Raw genomic sequence first — 22,819 nt, forward strand, 5'->3', positions numbered from 1 at the left:
ACCCATTTAATCATACAAGAAGGAATCCTGATGAGAATTCTGAAAGGAGACATGCCTCTAAACATTACTGGAAAAAAGACGATGGATGAGACCTGAGCTTGATGTGGTTTGACACAGATTTGGCAGTTGATGCTGTTAATTAAAAAGAAATAATGCAGAATATATGGGAGATACTGATTACTGTGTGTTGATGTAATTGCCATATGCCACTACCAGTTAAGAACTGTGGAGGATAATTTCCCCTGAAAAGAGTAGAGATTTCTACTGTCAAACATCTTTCAAAATAGCAGATTCTGGCAAAAGACATTAAGGATTTTGATCTATGGTGAGGGAAAAAGTTTCTTCCTTGGTGCCTCCTGTGATTCAAGTCTTGAACCCTGTGGAAATTATCACTGCTGTAGTACTCTCACTGAGGGCAGTTCAACTGGCCCTAAAGCTATACAGTAGGCCAACAGGCCAGCTAAGCTAAGGATTTGGACAGTAGAAAACCCTTTAGGAGATATACTAGTATTTAATTATTGCTATAAAGATTCCCCAAAACTCACAACTAATGAAGACAGAGCACACTATAGGGGGGAAGGGCACACCTCTAGGCCAGGCTTGGGTGAGGCAAAGGCATTACTTGTAACCAAAATGTTTGCACCCCTATAATATTATGAAATAAAAAAAAGAAGTCTGACGAAGACTCATTAGCCTAAACCCATGTGTCAGCAGGGCTTTGTTTCTTTCTTGAAATTCTAGAGGAGAATCTGTTTCTTTGCCTTTTCTAGCTTTTAGAGGACGCCTGTAGTCATTGGCCGTTGGTCCTCTTCCTCCTTCTTCAAAGCAAGCAATAACTGGTGTAGTTATTCTAAAATTAAATCAGTCTGATTTACTCTTGTACCTCTCTCTTTCACTTTTAAACATCCAGGTGACCATATGGGGCCCACTCAGATAATCGAGAATAATCTCTCTCTTTTAAGGTCAGCTAATTACAGCCACAATTCCATATGTAACCTTAATTCTCTTTTGCCATGCAATATAACATATTCACAGGTTCTAGGGATTAGAATGTGAATGAACATCTTTCAGGAGCCAGCATTCTACCTACCACAGAGGAATTTAAGCCTGAAGACTTAAAAATAAAAGTCATTATCCAGCACTCAGTTTTCAGTTTGTCTCTGATGTAATTCTTTTCTGGTATTCCAAGCATTCAATATCTTTATGCACCCTAATTATTTTTGTAAAATGATTATTGCAGTAAATCTGACTACATTAAAATGAATATTTTAAGCTCATTGGTAATATAAGAATTATGTCATTATTCCACTGATAGGTGGCACAGTACCTCATACAATTCCCAGAGACTGAAATTTCAAATGAAAGCCATCCTATTCCTCCAGTTGTGTGAATTTTACTCCACACAAGGAAATCATTACTGGATAGAAATTGAGAAAAATGTTGCTCACACAGTTACACATAATATTTATATTAATATGCTACCAAGTTTTTATTCAGCTTTTTTGATAGCTGCATCAAAATATCATTTGTTGCACATTGCTTTTTCCTTGAGGTTTAAAAAATGTTTAAGAAAGCAACTTAATGAAAGGGAGAATAAGAGAACTATACTAAAGATCAACAAAAACAGAAGCTGGTTTTTTGAAAAGATAAACAAAATTGATGGCCCTCCTGCTAGATTGACAAGGACTCAAAGGAAAGGACTCTAATAAACTCAGTAAGAAATGAAAAAGGAGAGATCACAACAGACACTACAGAAATACAAAACACTATATTTGACTACTATAAAAAACTATATACCTGAAAACTACAGCACAAAGACGAAATGGACAAATTCCTGGATTCATACAACCTCCCTATGTTCACCCAGGAGGTAACGGAATTCTTGAACAGACCAATCTCAAGCTCAGAAATTGGAGCAGTAATTAAAAATCTCCTCAAACGGAAAAGTCCAGGGCCACATGGCTACACTTCAGGGTTCTACCAAACATATAAAGATGAACTCATACCTATACTACAGAAACTATTCCACACCATTGAGAAGGATGGTATCCTTCCTAACTCATTCTATGAAGCCAACATCACCTTGATATCTTAGCCAGGAAAGGACGCAACAAAAAAAGAAAATTACAGACCAATATCCCTCATGAATATAGATGCAAAAATCTTAAATAAAATTTTAGCAAATAGAATTCAGCAGCACATCAAAAAAATAATTCACCATGACCAAGCGGGCTTTATTCCAGGGATGCAAGGCTGGTTCAACATACGCAAGTCTATAAATGCAATTCACTTCATAAATAAAATCAAGAAGAAAGACTATATGATTCTGTCAATAGATGCAGAAAAAGCATTTGACAAAGTCCAACACATCTTTATGATAAAAACTCTCAACAAAATAGGCATAGATGGCTCATACCTTAAATTTATCAAATCCGTGTATGACAAACCCACTGCTAATATCATTCTAAATGGGCAAAAATTGAAATCATTCTCTCTTCGAACCGGAACTAGACAAGGATGCCCACTATCTCCTCTTCTATTCAACATAGTGCTCGAAGTCCTAGCTATAGCAATCAGGCAAGAGAGGGATATTAAGCACATCCAAGTGGGGGCAGATGAGATCAAACTCTCACTCTTTGCCGATGGCATGATATGATATTATACCTAAAACAACCCATGGATTCATCCAAGAAACTCCTAGATTTAATAAATGAATTTTGTAAAGTTTCAGGTTATAAAATCAATATATACAAATCAAAAGCATTCATATATGCCAAGAAACATCAGGCAGAAACTCAAACCAAAAACACAATACCCTTTACTATAGTCCCAAAGAAAATTAAGTATCTAGGAGTATACTTAACAAAAGATATGAAAGATTTATACAGGGAGAACTATGAAACACTAAAAAAAGAAATTGCAGATGATTTAAACAGATGGAAAAATCTACCTTGTTCATGGATTGGTAGAATTAACATCGTTAAAATGTCAATATTACCTAAAGTGATCTACAGAATTAATGGAATCCCCATCAAAATACCACCAGCATTCTTTACAGATCTAGAAAAAATAATTCTGCACTTTGTATGGAACCAGAAAAAACCTCGTATAACCAAAGCAATCTTAAGTAAAAAGAACAAACTGGGAAGCATCAGTCTTCTTGACTTCAAGCTGTGCTATAAAGCAGTAATAGGTATATCATCCTGGCACTGGTACAAGAACAGAAGCATCGCTATCTGGAATAGATCTGAGATACCAGTGATGAAACCATCAGTATACTGTAATCTAATCTTTGATAAAGCAGACAAAAATATACAATGGGTAAAAGAATCCCTCTTCAATAAATGGTGCTGGGAAAACTGGTGAACTACATGCAGAAGAGTGAATCAGGATCCCTACCTCTCACCTCTCACAAAAATTCACTCAAGATGGATAACAGACTTAAACCTAAGGAATGAAACCTTAAGAATCCTAGGGGGGGAGGGAATACATCTAACCCTTTCAAGGGAAAGGTTAAGATATACAATGTAACCCAAAGGTTGAAAAAAAAGGGAACAAACAAACAAACAAACAAACTTTTATCGGGTGGTGGGCAAATGGGAGGGGGGAGGAGGGGAACAATTTACACTTACAAAATAGGTGCGATGCACACCACCTGAGGGTAGGACACGTTTGATGTTTTGGTGAGGTTGGGGGAGGAGTGGCAGGGGCAATATATGTAACCCTAACAATATTTGTACTCCCATAATATGAAAAAATAAAAAAAAAAGAATCCTAGAAGAAGATGTTGCAAAAACCCTATCAGACATTAGTCTAGGCAAAGAATTTTTGAGGAAGAGCCCAAGGCAATTGCTGCAGCATCAAAAATAAACAAATGGGATCTCATCAAATTAAAAAGTTTCTGCACAGCCAAGGAAACTATCATTAGAGCAAATAGACAACCCACAGAATGGGAGAAAATATTTGCTCTCTACACTTCTGATAAAGGTCTAATAATAAGAATCTATCTAGAACTTAAAAGAATTAACAAGAAAAAATCAAAGAACCCCATCAAGAAATGGGCAATGGAAATAAACAGAAACTTCTCTAAAGAAGACAGAATAATGGCCTGCAAACATATAAAAAAATACTCAACATTTCTAACCATCAGAGAAATGCAAATCAAAACCACAATGAGGCCGGGCGCTGTGGCTCACGCCTGTAATCCTAGCTCTTGGGAGGCCGAGGCGGGCGGATTGCTCAAGGTCAGGAGTTCAAAACCAGCCTGAGCAAGAGCGAGACCCCGTCTCTACTATAAATAGAAAGAAATTAATTGGCCAACTGATATATATATAAAAAAAAATTAGCCGGGCATGGTGGCGCATGCCTGTAGTCCCAGCTACCCGGGAGGCTGAGGCAGAAGGATCACTCGAGCCCAGGAGTTTGAGGTTGCTGTGAGCTAGGACGCCACGGCACTCACTCTAGCCTGGGCAACAAAGCGAGACTCTGTCTCAAAAAAAAAAAAAAAAAACCACAATGAGATACCACCTAACCCCAGTGAGATTGGCCTGTATCAAAAAAATCCCAAAACAACAAATGCTGGCGAGGATGTGGAGAGACAAGAACACTCTTACACTGCTGGTGGGACTGCAAATTAGTGCAACCTTTGTGGAAAAGAATTTGGAGATACTTCAACAGCTAGAAATAGAAATACCATTCGACCCTGCAATAGCATTGTTGGGCATCTACCCAAAAGAGCATAAGACATTCTATTATAAAGACATTTGCACCCAAATGTTTATGGCAGCACAATTCACTATTGCAAGGTCATAGAAACAACCCAAGTGCCTGTCAATTCATGAGTGGATTAATAAAATATGGTATATGCTCACAATAGAATATTACTCAATTCTAAGAAAGGACAGTGAGGTAGCACCATTTATGCTATCCTGGATTAAGCTTAAGCCTGTTATCCAAAGTGAGGCGACACAAAATCAGGAAAATGGACTCCACATCTACTCGCCATCAAATTGGTACTGACTGATTAAAACTATGGTGCTCAAATGGTGGTAGTACTCATCTGGGATTGGGGAATAGGGAGACCCACATCCTAGGGATGTGGCTAGCATTGTTGGAGGGAAGGGAATACCTCTAACCCTTCTTAGGGAGAGGGAAAGATATACAATATAACCAAACTGTCAAAAAAAAAAAAAACCCAAAACTTTTATCAGGTGGTGGGCAGGTGGAGGGGAGGAGGGGAAGGGTGTATACTTACATAATGGGTGTCGTGCGCACCACCTGGGGGTTGAACACCCTTGAAGCTCTGGCACGGTGGTGGGGAGGGGTGGCAGGGGCAATATATGTAATCCTAACAATATTTGTGCCCCCATAATATAATGAAATAAAAGGAAAATGTGTTTAATAAATCATTTACATGTTCAAGTAATTTTTTAGCATGAACATTTAGATATTTTTTAAAGTTTTCTTTTGAAATAAAACTAGTTTCGATTTTATAGATTATCTGCCATCCAAAATATTTTTGAGAAATTATTTGAATTTTAAGTATTAGCCTCAATTTGTATTATGGTTTAATTATGTGATCACTTATATTTCATCTACAAAGGTACATGTAGTATATCTTCTCCTTTATATGCACCATATGATTTTTACATATAAATCATGATCTGTGCATTCATATAGCACACTACTCATAGTGCACTCATTTACCTAAAAAGTAGTGTGTACTATTTGTGTACTCAATAATAATAAAATCTATTAAGACAAAATGTGTTTTTCATTTCTAATTGTAAGTCATTTTTACCGTAGAAGTTACCAGAAGGATTTTTCCAAAATTATATGATCCACCCAGCAAGTACTCAATCTCTTTCTCTTTCTATCAACTCTTGTACCATGTATAGAATTCCCAACAACAACCTAGCATTCTGCCCCACAGAAAATTTTGGTTCCTTTTATGAGAAGTATGTGTTATTCATTTGTAGATAAAGTTTGATACTTTGTAAAACTTATTCCATAAGAATATGTATAATTATCAATTAGCTTAGAGATAGATTATTTTATATATTTCTGAGAACCTGCCTACAGCTTGTTATAAATAAATCCTCAGGTCTATAATTTAGCATACTTAATATTATAATTTTAAAAATCACCTTCATCAGTATTACTTTGTTTAAATGAAGTAAGATAATCAGGAAGGCCTTTCTCCAGCTTTGGCAGACAACTAAATAGGATGAATAAAAATAGGAGGTAAAACCAATACTGGGATATGGACCATTTAGTTGTTTCTTAATGTTAATTCTTTGTATCGATCATTTAATTTAACTCATCAGCTTGATGGTGGCTTATCTGATCGGAACTTTAAAATCCTGACTGGTCTTTATACATATTAATATATGACCTTCACACTTTCATGTAATCTGCTAATTTAAAATCCATGTCTTTGCAAACATTTAATGGGCATTTACTAAAAATCAGACATTCTTTTATTCAACTAGGAACGAGAAAGATCCTTGTACATGAAGAAGTCACCATCAGTTATAGGATTGGACAAGGCCATGATCACCAACAGTTTTATGATGAGGCAGCAGTATTGTGGTAGGAACAAATTCCACTGGAATATACATGTCAGCATTTATTCTTTTTTGAAGGTTGGGAGTTTTATATTACTTTGAATGTCATCGACACAAAGTAAAACATGAGAAAAACCACTATTCTTGCTTCTGTTATCATTGTACTAAACAGTATTAAAAAAAAAAAACACCACCAACAAAACCGATATAGAAGACAAAAAACATTGTACTTTCCATATCATACTCGACAGAAATGGTGTCATATTATTTATTTTTATATGCAACTCAAATATACCTGGAACACAGTAGATATTAAATAAGCATTAAATATGTAATTAAATGAATTGAGTAACTTGTCATACTACCTAACTCCTACCTATTCCAGGACTTTCTCTGGCCTTCCTACTGCCTTTGAATGTGTCAGTTCTCTTCCTGTAACCAAATTCATGGCCTATACCTACCTTATCCCTCTTATTCTATCTTTCCATGCATTGACAAGATGTACACATGAGCATGTTCACACACAGAGTGCAAGATAAGGCAAAATAGCTTTACCTCTCTATCTCAGAGACTAAACTAGCTTAAATATAAGGAGAAATGCTTACTAAAGATTTTCAGATATAGTTAAAGATCATTTGAATCACCTTTGAGAGCCATAAAATTATATGTGTCTGCTCTACTTTCTCTTTATTCCACAAATATATGGTATTCTACTCAAAGGATAGCAAGATACCTTAGTTTATATCTTAACACTCTCAGTATTCATGTGTGCTCCCAGATAAGAAAAGAATTTATTATTGTCCCTTGCTTAATCCTAGTTGCATTTAAATATTAAATAGAAACACGATAATGTTTTAAGAATAAAGACCAATTTTGAATGTATTCTAATGAAAATTATGGAAGTGATCATTTCCTAAGATATATTCAATGTAAGACAGATAATTTTATAGGCCATGCTCTCCATTAATAGTAATGAAAATGGTTTCTTTTCTCCTATATGCATTAGATATTATGATTAGAAATCATTAGATTATCAAAGAAAACAAACAGACCTCAAATCCAGTGTGTATAATATAAAATAGCATAAAGGCAAAACAAAAGACTAAGAATGGTTGAATATGTATTTAGGACCAGAGAAACAGGCTACTCTGACAGTGGTTAAATCAACAAAGCATATGGTCTTTCTGGGGCTCAGCTGTGAAATGCAGAGTGAAAGAAAAGCATTACAAGCTGTTGGGACAGAAAGTGCTAAAGCCTTGAATTGTGTAAATACCATTCTCAGTAATTGTATATAAAAGTGAATGAAGTTAGAGCCAGCATAGAAGTACTGCTAGCAGTTAGAAAGCTCTTCCTGCGGTCAAGGAAAGAGATGAGAATGACTTGAACTACGTTGGTATGTATAAAGGTGGAGAAGTATGAATGCTTTAGTGATGTGCAGTTGGCCCTCCATATCTGTGTGTGCCACATCACAGATTCAATCAAACTTGGATCAAAAATATTCAGAATAAAACAATAAAAATAACAATACAACAATAAGAATAATAAAAATAAAAAATACAGTGTAACGATTATTTACCTAGCATTTACATTGTATTAAGTATTATAAGTAATCTAGCGATGATTTAAAGCATACAGGAAGATGTGCTCAGTTATATGCAAAGACTTGAGCACCTGTGGATTTTGGTATCAGTGGTGTTCCTGGAACCAAGTGCCAGTAGACAGCAAGGGACAACTGTATTCTGAAAGCATAACCCATAAGGCATCATGATAGATTGAAGTTTTAGAAAAGATGAGAATTGGGAAATCAAGGATGATTTGTAGGTTTTGCTTTGAGCAACTTCGTGAACTGATGATGGCACCACTCACTGGTCTAGGGAAAACTGGAAGAGGATATCTCTATGAAGATATCTATTCAAATAATCATTTACTTGAGGAACATGAGATAATGCAGAATATTGCATAAGAATTTCAGTTATAATTTATACAATTTACATTAAAATTGCTTTTAAAATAACTTTTGAGTCAATAAATCGATGGATTATTTTAAGTAGTCCTAATACTTCTTTTTGTTCATGTTGAAAGCTGTCTCACTGATCAACTTAAGTAATTCAAAAGATAGATTTATTATTATGAAGATTACTGATCTAACCCATTAATCTCAATGGAGACATAGTTAATACATGAGAAAAAAAAAGAAATACCCTAAAGTCATCCATGTGGTTACAGGACAAATTAAATCATCTTTTAAATAGCCCTGGGATGGTCTCAGCCATTAAAGAGCAGAAGGCTAATAAAACAACAGTTCCTACTAAATTGTTTTCTGAGTTTTATAAGTAGATGTCCTCCCTTATATATTTTATTAGCAATATATGTTAACTTTATAGAGAAGCAGTTTCTCTATAGCTCTCAAAAAGGTTAAGAACCTGAGGTGTATTATAGGGCAATTTTTCTTGTAAATGTTGACTTAAAATAGTTTAAAGAGGTTTTTCTCATGTTGTAAGTGATTAATTGTATTGGGTTTAACTTTTAAATGCAGTGCTCAAACCAGGGGGAGGCACACCAATCTGTGCACAAGTGTGGATTATTTAATACAGTGACTTTTGTATAAGTTAGCTAACTTGTCAGTCCTAATGAAAACTTTGTACATGAGAGAAAAAGTCCTGAACTTTTGTTGGAAATTACACATGTTAAACATAAATTGATGATGATCAAACCTTTATTTAAAATGGTGATGGACTTTATTATTAAATAAATTAATTAACTTTAAAAGAAGTAAGGGAATAGAACAGCAGGTTAGGTTCCTGCTCCAAACTCATCTTCACCATTTATTTATAAATTTATGCATTTAATTCCAGCAAATAAAATTAGAGAAGCAGAGTAAGGACTATTGTGTGGATCTATGGGTTTTGCTTTATTCAACATCCCATGTAAAAAATTATGATGTATCTAAATTTTCACTTGACACAAACATTTGTACATTTATTAAAATGGGATACTATTGCCAAACATTCTCCATACTTTAAAAATATTTTACTTTTATGTGAATTAATTTATGGAAATTAGGTTACATTCTGTTTTCTATAACAGTTACCTACATAATTGTTTGCTTATAATTAATTTTCAACTCCTTAGCAGATTCTATATCTTTTTCTTTTTGATGCACTTGGAGTATATAGTACTATTTCTTACATAAAGTTGTTATCAGATGAATAAAAATGCATTTCTATTTAATAAAATGATGACCATGAGGCAAAAAATTCTAATAGTTATCCAGTGTCTGAAACAAATTACAATGTATGAGTTAGAAGTAGGGGCTCCAGAATTTCTAGTTTATCAATGATGTGGTTAAATCTACCCACTGAAAAAAAATATGAGTTTACCCAGCCACCTGCCCAAACACTTGTGATTTACAAAATCATTAGTGTTTTTTTTTCACTTTTAGACTAGTCTATATGCACTTAGCAAAGTGTAAAATAGTCATATTAACTAAAACGATAGTGCTGTATAATAATAATAGAATTAGCTTGTATAAGTAACCAATATTTATGTCCATACAGTAAATTCTAGTTTTAAAAATGTTCACTCCACCTGCAAGATTAAAGTTTGAATTATTCTGGTTTTTCAGTGCCTCTTGATCAATCTGAGGAAAGATTACTTTAAACAGATGAGAACATTCCTTCACACACTGGTTACCTCTGAGTGCCATTTTCTTCACTAGTCTATATCAAAATTAAGGTGAAGAAGACTAGATAAGGGGTGTTATCATTTTATCTTTTGTAATATTTTTGATTAAAATGTACATTTCTACTTAATATGAATATACAGATATTACCTCCTAATAATATATTTATATTATATATGACTGAAATTTTGCTGCAACTAATATTTTAAAACGGATTTACTTAGTTTATGAAAATTTAAAGACTACTTATCTCCTAGTTCATTAATAATCTATATTTTTTGCTTAATTTTTTTCTAATTTATCACATGCATCTCTTATATGTTTTGGTCGAAGAAAAACTGGAAGTACAATAATAGAGAGAAAATTACATAAAATTATTTCATTTTTATCCAGAACCTTATATCTTACTCATTTTTATATTTGTCATTATATTTGAAAACGAGTAAAATGTGCCCTCATTTTCAGCCTTTTAAAACCTAGTTCATGTGCCAGGTTTCTCCAAATACCTAAATAATTAGTGATCATTATTGTTCAATACTAGTCTCCCCATTTCCTGATATATATTCTCAGGCTTTCTTTGATTAACATCTACAATGATATCATGGTCTCCTGTTAGGTTTTAGCTAAAGTGAGGTGAATTTATCAAAGACTTCATCATGTACTATTGCCTCTTGAACAGGAATGAGTTGACTGTGTGTGTGTGTGTGAGATATCACCACTGAGGAATTTAAGATACAGATCAAATCTATTGTGAAAACTAGATTATATTCTGGATTTCAAGGATGCCAAAGACTAGCAGCCACAACTCCAGCTGTGAGCCAACAATATCCCTCAGACCAGGAACCTGGGATGAATGGGAAGGTCACAGGGAAAACAGCAAAATTTTGAATGGGAAATAATAGTAGTTTCCCCTTATCCATGGGGGGTGTCTTCCAAGATGCTCAGCGAATGTCTAAAACCACAAAAAGCACAAAACTCTACTGTTTTTCCCATACATACATACCAATAATAAAGTTTAATGTATAAATTATGCATAATAATAGCTTAACAATTACTACTAATAAAATAAAATAAATATAACAATATACAGTAGTAAATGTGGTCTCTATTTCTCTCTCTCTCTCTCTCAAAATACCTTATTGTAGGTTGGATGTGGTGGCTCACACCTATAATCCTAGCACTCTGAGAAGCCAAGGTGGGAGAATCTCATGAGCTCAGGACTTCGAGACCAGCATGAACCCTGAGCAAGAGTCAGACTCTGTCTCTACTAAAAATAGAAAAAATTAACCAGGCATAGTGGGTGATGTTTGTATTCCCCGCTCCTTGAGAGGCGGAAGCAGGAGGATTGCTTGAGCCCAGGAGTTTGAGGTTGCTGTCAGCTAGGCTGACACCATGGTACTCTAGCCTGGGTGACAGAGTGACACTCTGTCTCAAAAAAAAAAAAAAAAAATCTTATCTCAGCTATTTTTGGACCATGGATGACCATGGGTAGTGGAAACCGTAGAAAGTGTAGCCATGGATAAGGGGAGACTACTGTATTTAATTTGGAGAAAGTCAGCATTTATCCTAGAGGCAGCCAAAGTAATTAGGAAGATCACCTCTCCTTAATTAAGATAACTTATTAGAATAGAAAAGGAACTAACATATAATTTCTGCAACATTCCAGGCATTTGACATATATTTTAGCTACTGTTTCTGAGCCCATACTGCAGGCCAAATACTTACAGAGTTTACTTAACTTATTCTTTGCAATAGCTGTAGGAGGTGGATATTATTGTTTTTGCATGTGAGCAAAACTGAGATTCAAAAAATTTCCAATCACATAAAACCAGTGAAAGGCAAAAATAAAATTTCAATACAAGACTAGTTGATTCTGTGAATAAAAGTTAAAATTAGGCCTGGCTTAATCTAAGTTTGCCAAGGAAACTGACCACAGTTTCTTGTTTTCTTAGAGCTAATTAATTAAAAATTCTGATAATTGTGGAATTTTGTATCTCTCTTATTTGCTAGTGGCTTAGGGGGTTATGAAGTGATATACAGGCCTTTGTCCTATGTGCCTAGAATAGTATTAAATACTTGTAGGAAGTCAAGGCTGCAATTTCTTCGCACCAAGTGGCCCACACTGATCTTGGCTTTTGTTCTCAGCAGCCACGTGGATCCCATTTGGGTGAGAGGCTAATGAAACTGTGTATTTCGGTTATTTCTTGGCCACCCAAATGAGATAAAGATTCATGTCAGTGTAACTCCTGCCTTGTTTTTTTTATATAGATAGGTAAATGTAATTTTACTTTTTATTTTTTTTTATTTTTTTTTACCACTTGTCCTCATTCTTCTGAGTAAATGTAGTTTTAGATTAAATTCTATTGCATCTGTGAGTGTAATTGCCAATTTGATTCCCTCACAACTGCAGTGGTAGTGCAGGCTCCAAAGTCCCTTATGTCCTGTCCCTAAAAGTCACATATCTGGCTGGAATAGACTATTTAGCAAAACTAATCCTAGACAAATGGCTTGTGAGTAAATCCAACCTATTTGTGGCATTACTATTAGAGATCATAAAGTTAACTCAGCCATTTGGTTATTTCAAATAAATTCATGGGATCACAAATTTATAATCTGAAAACTATTATTTTACTGCCATTTTTATTTATTTCTTTATTTGTCCTTTATTATCCTTTAGTTATTATTAAAATGCCTCTAGAATAAGAGGTCTTTATCTGCTGTGCCAATTAAAGATATTTTTATTGGCTGAGAAAGACATCATCAAACCCCTGATGACAGGACACAGTGATGTTAATTAGGATCAAGGTGGGAAAGGAAGGCAAAAAAAGAAATAACAAATAAAAGAACAAAGAGTCAGGGACCACCTCTGCACACAGCTCCTTTCACCTGGACAACTCTTTAGTGAAATCAGTGTTTGAGTGAGAACATCATTCTATCACAAACGTGTCTGTGAAGTAATAAACAGAGGAAGGAGTGGAGGGAGAGAAAGAACGGTACGGACAGGAAATAAGGGAAGTCTCTCAATCCTAAAGAAAATGTTTTGGTGGCCAGTCTTACGTGACAGCTTGTCTATTTCTATTTTAGCTGGTGGATGAACCATTTCTCATTAACGACAGTACTGTTAGCAATAAGCAATGCTCCAGTAATTGAAGATTTGAACAGCAGGCTTAGTCACCTCTTGAGGAAGAAAATGCTAGAGGTCTGAACAAACCCTGGAACAACAGAGTCTGGGATTTGTCCTCTAAAAAGGCATATCTGATGGAAACAATTGCCCTATTGTGGTTGTTTCTACCTTAGCTGCAGGATATTCTCACCAGGTGAACTTTTAAAAATTGCTTTTATCAGAGCCCTACCTTAGACCAATGAAATAATCAGAATGTCAGTTCCAATCCCAATGTTTTCATAAAACTTGCCTAGTTGATTTTATTAGACAGTTCCATTAGAAATAGCATGGACTTTGAAAAGAGGCAAACCTGGATTTTATTCCAGTTCAGTTATCTATTGGTCATATGATCTTGACTTTAACAAAATTCTCTAGGTCTCAGTTTTTTCATCTATAAAATAAAGATAAACTGTACCGGAATTATTATGTACAAGAAACATGGAAAAATATGTGAATTACCTAGAACATAGTTGTCCTATTTAAATTTCAGCTCTCTTTCACCAAAAGAAATTTTACAAATTTGAGTTTATATCACTGATGATAAATTAGAAAATTTTTTGAGGGGAAAATTATGCTTTGATTTTAGGTAAGAATTTATTTAGCAATATTGAAATAATATCTTACAAGAATGACATTACAGAACAATTATTTTCAAAAAGTAAAATCACTGAGTTTCAATCAACTTATTAAATTTTAATAATATATAAAATTCCCAACCACTTAATAACTATAATAGTTTTCTCATCTGGTAAATGGATATCATATAACCCACTAATCATACAGGTTTGCCTATAACAATAAACCTAAGAAAATAGTTTATCATTTAAAAATACAATCACAGGACAACTGTAAAGCTTCAGGTCTCTTTCTTCAAGGACTAAATTCTATTGCTATGAGAATTAAATTACCCTGTCATAAAAAAAAAATATGCACAAATCTAGTATGATTTTTCTAGTACTAAGTTTTAAGATTTTTAGATATTCATTTGTAGGTCTGCAATATCTCTTATAATTGTATAATTATTGTATAATTATAATTGTATAATTATCAAACGCAATTAGTTCCATTTTGAAGACAGTGAAATGAATAAAAATGTGCCAACTCTCAGCAACATATACTTTACTTTCAATCATTATCGTTTACTTAAGTAAACCCACATAGAAAAATTTAAAGTATTTATGCTGTTTAATCTCATTTGCCATTACTATTTAAATACTCAAAATGCTTCTGCTTAAATCAATATCATTCTGTGATAAATACAGATATCATCTATGGAACACTTTCATGAATCAAACTTACTAATATCTCATTTATTCATTCATAGCTGAGTTTTACTAAAATCAATAACAATTTTTTTCTAATATATATTTTTAATAGTCTTACAAGCTCATTATGATGACATACATAGGGATACCATTCACAAAATATCTATTGTATGTCATTCAGCATTGGAATCTGGTGGCTGCATTTCCCATTTTTGAAATAATTTATTAATGTCTGATCATTCATTCAAAAGTCATTTATTGTTTATGTATAGACCAAAGATGTTATGTTTCTCCCACTTAAAAAATAAAAGCTGCATAAAGAATCTTGGTAATGTGAATGAAAGATTCCCAGTTACCTAGGCAAGGATTGAATTCAAATGTTTCTGAACAAATTTGATATGGAACCTCATTCACAATGTAAATCTTAAATCACATGAGTAGAGTATAATTCATTATTTAAATTCCCCATTCCTGTAAGAAACTCCATTGCTTAACTATAGCATATTCATTTTATTTTAGCAAGTAAACTCCTAGGACAGATTAAAATATATATAAATAGGCTGACTGTTTTGTATAAGTCAAAATTGTGATAAATCATAAAAGAATGTGAAATATTGGCAGAAAATACCAAATTTTGGTATAAAGTATCAATTCAGGCCATGCACACACACAGATATCGTATTTAGTGTTTTGCAGGTCTCTTTGTTGTCTGAGTGAATTTGGGACAGTTACATCCAATTATTTCAGTCATCCAAACAACTGAAATGGATAAGGAGAACAAAAATAGCTTCAATTTATTAGTGATTGGCTCAAATTGTCCTGAAAATATTCAGTTTTTCTCTGGTATCTGAACTGAGAATAATGTAGAAGACAGGACATCAAAAGGAGACAATGAATTCTGTGTCTCTCTCTCTCTCTTGCTCTCTTTCTCTCTCTCTCTCTCTCTCTCTTTCTCTCATCCCTTTTCTGGCTTTTCAAGCTACTGGGAAAAATATGTGTTAACATATTTATGTCTTTCAATTTCTGTTGTGACAAGCAATTTAAAAGTTCTCCATCAGGAAATATGAAATTGCTACATTAATATCTTAATGTTAATATAATCTATATCACAATATTAATATATCTGTATCCTCATATTAATATATTTGTATTCTAATATTAGTAACTTTTTACCTATGTAGAAAGTTTTTATTTATTCAGCTATGTATTACTTTCATGTACAAAGTTCTACCTCATTTTTCGTTAAAGATTTATTTTCTATTGTAGCAATGATGGATCTGAAGATGCCTCCAGATACTCTGATACAGTCTTCTTTAACTCAAATGCATTAAATTATATTAAAGTGGCAATGGATAGTCAAGGCTAATCATGCAACGTGTTTGGTGACGGATAAGAGAAGTGCAAAAAAATAAGGTTCAGGATAAATCTAAAAATAGCCAAGGATATTCTAATAAGTACCCTTGCTTCAATGATATACAGGCTAGGAATGTTAATCACATTTCTCTGTATTTCTGCATTGGCCATCAGTTTTTCTAAAGCCTCATTATGTATCAATGCTAGTCTGCTCTAAGCAATGCTAATAAAAGTATATATTTAAATTATTTAACACAGTGTTTTCCAAATTTCCTTGCTAAAATGTTGTGCTAAATATACATTAAGCAAATGAGATGGCAACACTAAATCGACTAATGTACCCCTTTCCTTTGCTAATACAATAATGCCATCTCTATTTTTTTCATTTCAACTGCAGTCCACTGAAGTTCAAAATTAAAGAAATATTTTCATTATTATTACATTTAATGCTATTAAATGATATAATTTGGTTTTAATGATGAAATTTTAATGTTTTTCTAAAAAGGAAACCCTGGAAAAAGTAGTCTCCTGCTGATATAATAGGGATATTATTTTGCTATTACCATATCTGCATAAGCAGATGATTCTTTTTATTTTGAATAGCAGAGTAACTAGACTAAGAACTTTCCTCTGCAGAAACTTGAAATTTAGATTTAGATAATAATAACTTGTACTATCTCTAGAGATATCAGAGATAATGATATATATCAATAATAGTAAAAGGTACTAAGTAATATATATTTGGAAAAGGTTATTTTGTAATCAAAAGACAATGACCATTTTTATTCACATATGTGCTAGTAAAATATTTTTAAAAATATATGGGATATCTGGGTCTTCCTCATAGCTCAAAGGCACTGTTTGTTATACTGCTTATTCTTCCCATTAGTCTACCTATCTAATTAATTCTTGTTTCTTTGACTGACACAAGTGGCATGCAATAGGTCTGTAAATTAAAAGTACAGATGGCAAATTGCAAATATATATATATATATATATATGAAAAACATTTTGTATTTCAGAGTTTGGCTCTAAAGAGTCTGAGATATTGATAGTAATAATGTCTAGTTAAAATGATACACAGTGAAGAAACACCAGTATATTTTAACCTCATTATGTTTTCTGAAAACATGGGTATTCTACAATGGGTGCTAGAAAAAAATCAATCTAAATGACATGAAATGAGTGTCCATATTCTCAAACATTTCTAGTTATTTAAGTTAATGATAACTCTTCTGAGTTGGGATGGTTTTACCCTTTCAATTTTAACTTGTGTAAACTACTTATTAATCTTTCTTGTCATTATGGTTTCAAAATGTGATGATTGGAACAGAGATGGAAGAAAGTATAAACAGATTTTGTTCAAACAATTGATATCAAACCCAAAATAAGAAGCCTTAAAGACTGTCTTCTTTTTTATATCAAATACTATATATTTTTCCTTGATTACTTTTTTAGAGATTAAAAACCTGCATGTATGCAAAGCTAAGTCTGAGACCATTCACTTGAGGAGTAAAACTTCCAACAAACTTCCAATAGGCAGAGCTAATTCTTGGAAAAGAAGACTCTAAAAACCACTGAAGAGTGATACAGGGATTAGCCAAGCAGAAAATAGAATCTGTGTCACCATCCTCATGAAGTCAAATTGAAGTGGATTAAAATGAAACTCTAATTGGTTTGTAAATGTCATTTTGAGGATACAAAAATTTCTCCCAAGTCCTAGTGTTCTTTTTTTGTTAGTCAAATTTGACTGTCATTATTCATTTTTGATATAAAGTTACCCTAGTAAATAAGTAAAGACATTTCCACACTGTATTGCATATCCCAAATGGAAATGGCTTTCTACAGTAATATGTAAAAGTCATCTAGAACAGGCACAATGTCTTACTCTTGATTTTCTGATTTCTCTAAAGAGAATATCTTCACTATGTTATTCACAAGGAAAAGCTGACAAAGCATTCTCTTAATATAGAGAGTTTTTTGTGAGTTAGCAAATAAGTCAATTTGTTTGAAACTCAGGGAGGAAAACAATATATATGAAACCCACAATGCATGTGAAGTATATATCTTATAGACAAATCACAAGAGGAAGCAAATTGTCTGATTCATAATAAATATATATATTTAAGGAGATAAACCTTTTATAGCTATAAGCATAAAAATACATAAATTATTAAATAATTTTACCCTAGATATACTTATTTTTGCATATGTTAACATTTAAACACACTAGAAACAGCTCCTGGAATTGCTTATACTAATACCTATTGCTTCTCATTTTAAAAGGCAATTCCACTTAAAACCAAACCTCAGGCTTCAAAATACCAGCCAAGGCCAAACAAAGCATACCAAAGTCTATATATGCAAGATATGAAAACTTCCAATGCTTCCATGACTTTCTAATTTATAAAGCAACCCGATCAACAAAGCACAATGTTTAAAATTCTAAAAGTATCATGTGGCACATATTTCATAAGACAAATATAGCTTTAATTCGCCAATAATAAAAGTCTCCCCAAATATAAAACAAAATGTTTCATTAACCTCCTAATAGATAATAGATTTGAAATGAAAGTATCTTTGGAGAATAGCTGACACTGTCATACATAAGCTAAAGAACTGATATTTGGTTAAATAAAAATATGGACTTCTCAAAAGTAATTACTAAATAGGCATGAAAGAAGTTCATGAATCTCTCCTGTTAAATCCATTGAAGAGAGTGTTCTGAGATTTCAAGAAATGATATTCTGTCTTTTGTGACTAACAGATCAATAAATAAAAATCTTTATGATTGAATTGATACTTATTTTTTCTTTCAATCATCATTGACATCATATTTTGGAAAATATTGAGCAAAAATTTATAAATGCACATTTGGGTAGTCCCCTAACACACTGGCAGACACTGACAGATATTTAAAAATATAATACAAGATTTATGCTGAATGCTCATCTTATTGACAGCCATAAGTAAACTTAATAAACCTTTTTTAGGAGACAGAATGCTTTTTCAATTGGAAGCAGTCCATAAAAGCAGTCCATAGAAAGTGTTTTCAGATCTAAGATTTTATTGGCAAAATAAGACCATAATCAGTGGTTGAGTCTCTATTAATCAGCTAGTATTTCATATGACATTTGGTTTATTTTGAATTGTTCAAGTTTGAGACCGTATAATGGTGCTCCTATTGGTGATACAATATATGTTTAGACACACACTTTCCATTTAGGAGAGCATATGAAGTTAGGTATATAAGGCTCCTTCATATTGCAAAATCTATTATTCACGTAACTGCCTTTCTCTGATTACAGGTTTATAAATCACTCTGATTATTATGTGGATGCCTATCTAGGCACCCCTATTTCATTGATTCAAAGGAAGATTTGGAAACCATTTTATCACTTAATAAGAAAAGATCTATTTTAAACCTACTCTCACTATTTTAGAAAGGATAGAACACCCACAGGATAAATAGAGTATAAAGTCCAGGTAACAGGAACTGACTACCACATGTAGATTTAATCATTAAAAAACATATCAACAGGCCTATACTTTAAATTTATAAACTATAGCTCTTATCCACAGGGGTTGAAATCCATATTGTCATTGGACCTACTCTCTCTACCTCACTGTAGTAAGATAAAACTCATGAATCTAGACTAGGAGTAAATAGTGAGGCAACCCTCCCCTATGACACAAAATAAGGACATATGATTGATGTGATTTCTACCTTACAGCTAAAAACTGGAGCAGAGGGATGTTGATAATTTATAGAGGCAACAAGAAGAGGTTATAGGAGTGAGTGCTCAGCCATGCATTATCCAAAGGGAAGAAACATTTCTAATAAACTTAATCTGATTCCAACCTCAAATCTCACATTTATGTTGTTAAAATTTGCCTTTCCGAGTACATTTGCTTACCAAGAGCAATATATTGGTCAATTAGATAGGAGCATTCTCATTCTTATGATAAAAATCTCATTTAAAATTACTTAATTTTCATTTTGATTTATATCAATTTTTAAGCATCTTTAAAGTTAACTCTCCTTCCCTTCAATATGGATTTGCTAGATGATCTGAGGCAAACAGGCTTCTGGATCTGCAATACTGAGAACAAAATTCCTCTTGTTAAAAAGTTCACCAGCAAAAGGCTATCTTCAGAATGATTTCTGAGATTTTCCTGATGGGACCTACCACCACTACTCAAAGATCTTCTGTTCTGGAATTAATTCACGATCCCAAAGATCACTGAATTATCAGCTTCTATTACATCACAGCTTCTACCAAAATATCAGCTTCAATTATATTGCAGACATCAATTACTCTCAATCTGCTTCTCCAACTTCTCTTTTCACAGTGTGGTAAAGCTTTAAGAAAGTGAGAACAGAGCCTGCAGTTTCAAAGTTGGTACACCAGAACACATGCCTCATAGGCTAGAAGAGTAGAAGTCAGAATGTCATTATATTTTACCTATCATCCACATATCTGGAAGGTATGCCTATGTAGCACCAGAGATAAGGATCAAAGTTATTTAAGTGTAATATAATAAAAATATAAATAAAGTGCTTCCTGTCAACTGAAGAAGCAAAAAATGAAATACCACCCAATGGAGGATCTCCCCAGAGTGAAAAATTATACTAGAAATAGCGCCAAGAATAGAATTCCTGATTAAATAGTAAACCATGTTGCCTTTTAGAATATATGAATGAAATTGGCAAGAGTAAATAATTAATTATAGCTGATTAGTCTATCAAATCTCTTGGTAGAATAAGAAAAAATTAACTTTTTATAATTATTTGGAGTCGATGTACTTCAAATGCAGTATGCTTCATCCATGAGATATATACATTCTAAAGGCTTGTTACTAAAATCAAATAGGGCTATTCATGATACTGCAAGAAGGCAACATTTTAAATATATGTAGAATATAGGAAAAGATAAGATACATAGTTTGTATCTTATGTATAGTATGTGGAAATGTCAAGTCTGAGATGAAAAGCATTAAATTATATTAAAAATGGTAGTAGTCCAAAAATATACCAACCTTCAGGATCAAGTAGTTTTTCTATGCCTAATTGATATTTTGCAATGTTGAATGCATGTTCCAGTCGTTGTGTGGCTGACTGCTGGCAGACCACACTATTCCAATCAAACAAGTCTGGCCTGAAACACATACATACACACACACAAAGACAAATATAAATCAATCTAGAATGTTCCATGGGATTCACTTCAATTATGAATTTTGATTGACAACCCATGCCCATAGTCCTTAAAAGTTGAATGTTAATCTTTATTACCCCTCAATAACATTTCCCATAGAAACAAGTCACAATTTTAATTGAAAATTCTGATGGTATATATGCAATTTTATTTGTCAATTATACCTCAATAAAGATGGCGGGAGAAAATCCTGAAGAAAACAAAGAGTTATTTTACCGTATTCAAGCCACAAAAATGTATTGATCTCATCCAATCTCATGGATTTGAGTGCCAGCCACTTACTGGTAATTGCCAATTGTATAAGCCTAACCCAGACCTCTTCCCTGAACTCTAAACTCTAGATTTATCTGCCTACTCAATATCTCCACTTAGTCATCATAAGCCTCAAGCGTCCCAAACTGAGCTTCTAACATGTACCCTCATCCCACTCCCCAAAGCCCACCCACTTCTCTTGCAGTTCTCTCATCTTCAACAATGAATGAAAAGTTCAGACTTGCAGTTACTCAGATGATCATACTTGATAATTCTTTTACTCCCCCACAACATTTCATTCAAAATATTTGACCAGAATTTGACCACTTCTCATTATCCTCACTTCCATCAGTCTAGTCCAAAATACCATTTTATCTTGCGTGGAATATTGCAATAGCCTAATTGCTTCCCCTTCTCTTGCTCTTTACCTTGCTAAGCAGTGTTCAACAGAGCTGCTGGAGTGATCTGTTAAAATATGTTTCCTCATATCTGTCTTTTCAAATCCCTGCTATAGGGAGGGTAAAAATCACATATTTAACATGATCTGGTTCCCTATTAACTCTCTGATTTTATTTCTTGCCTCTCTCTTCATATTCCACAAACAGGATAGATAGTTTCCTACATTTGTATTTGTTGGAGTTCTCTTCTCCCAGACTTGGACATGGCTCACTCTTCAAAAATCACATTATTGATGAGTCCTTTCCCACCCAATCCCTATCTAAAATTGCATGCCCCAAATCAAACTTATACATACTTACTTTCTTTCACCTAAACTGCTTTATAGTATTCTCATTAGCACTTACTGCTATTTAACATATTATGTAATCTAAGTAAATTTATCTCTTTGTCTGTCTCCTCCACTAAAATGTAGAATATAGAATATTTTTTGACAGATTTGTTCACTGCTAGAAAACCAGCCTGGCATATATAGGGGTTCAATAAATATTTATCAACTGCATAAGAGAATAGATGAGCACATACTATACAAATATCATTTTACTGGATAACAGAGAAAGCACAAAGTAGTATAAGAGGCACTTTGTATATGGATTTTAAATCTAATAAGGAAGAAAAATGCAGAAGCTATAATAAGTTAATTAAAATTTCATTAAATTATCTCCCATTCTGTAGGTTGTCTGTTTGCTTTCATGACTGTTTCTTTGGCTGTGCAGAAGCTTTTTAGTTTGATCAGATCTCATTTATTTATTTTTGTTGCTGCCGGGATTGCCTTTGAGGTCTTCTTCATAAATTCTTTGCATAGGCCGATGTCTAGGAGAGAGTTTCCAACATTTTCCTGTAGAATTCTAATAGTTTCATAC

General features: G+C 33.3%; 1 protein-coding gene across 9 annotated transcripts in view; it reads right to left on the bottom strand.

Annotated features, from left to right (window-relative positions):
* Positions 1 to 22,819, bottom strand: part of DMD (dystrophin) — a 2,109,452-nt gene that overhangs the window by 1,598,258 nt on the left and 488,375 nt on the right. For all 9 annotated transcript variants that reach the window (XM_012756891.3, XM_012756894.3, XM_012756895.3 and 6 more), the window contains exon 7: positions 21,070 to 21,188. In XM_012756891.3, coding sequence (XP_012612345.1) covers positions 21,070 to 21,188 — 119 coding nt within the window. The remainder of the gene's footprint in view (positions 1 to 21,069; positions 21,189 to 22,819) is intronic.

This window comes from Microcebus murinus, chromosome X (genome assembly GCF_040939455.1).
Source record: "Microcebus murinus isolate Inina chromosome X, M.murinus_Inina_mat1.0, whole genome shotgun sequence".
In the NCBI taxonomy this organism is placed as follows: Eukaryota; Metazoa; Chordata; class Mammalia; order Primates; family Cheirogaleidae; genus Microcebus; species Microcebus murinus.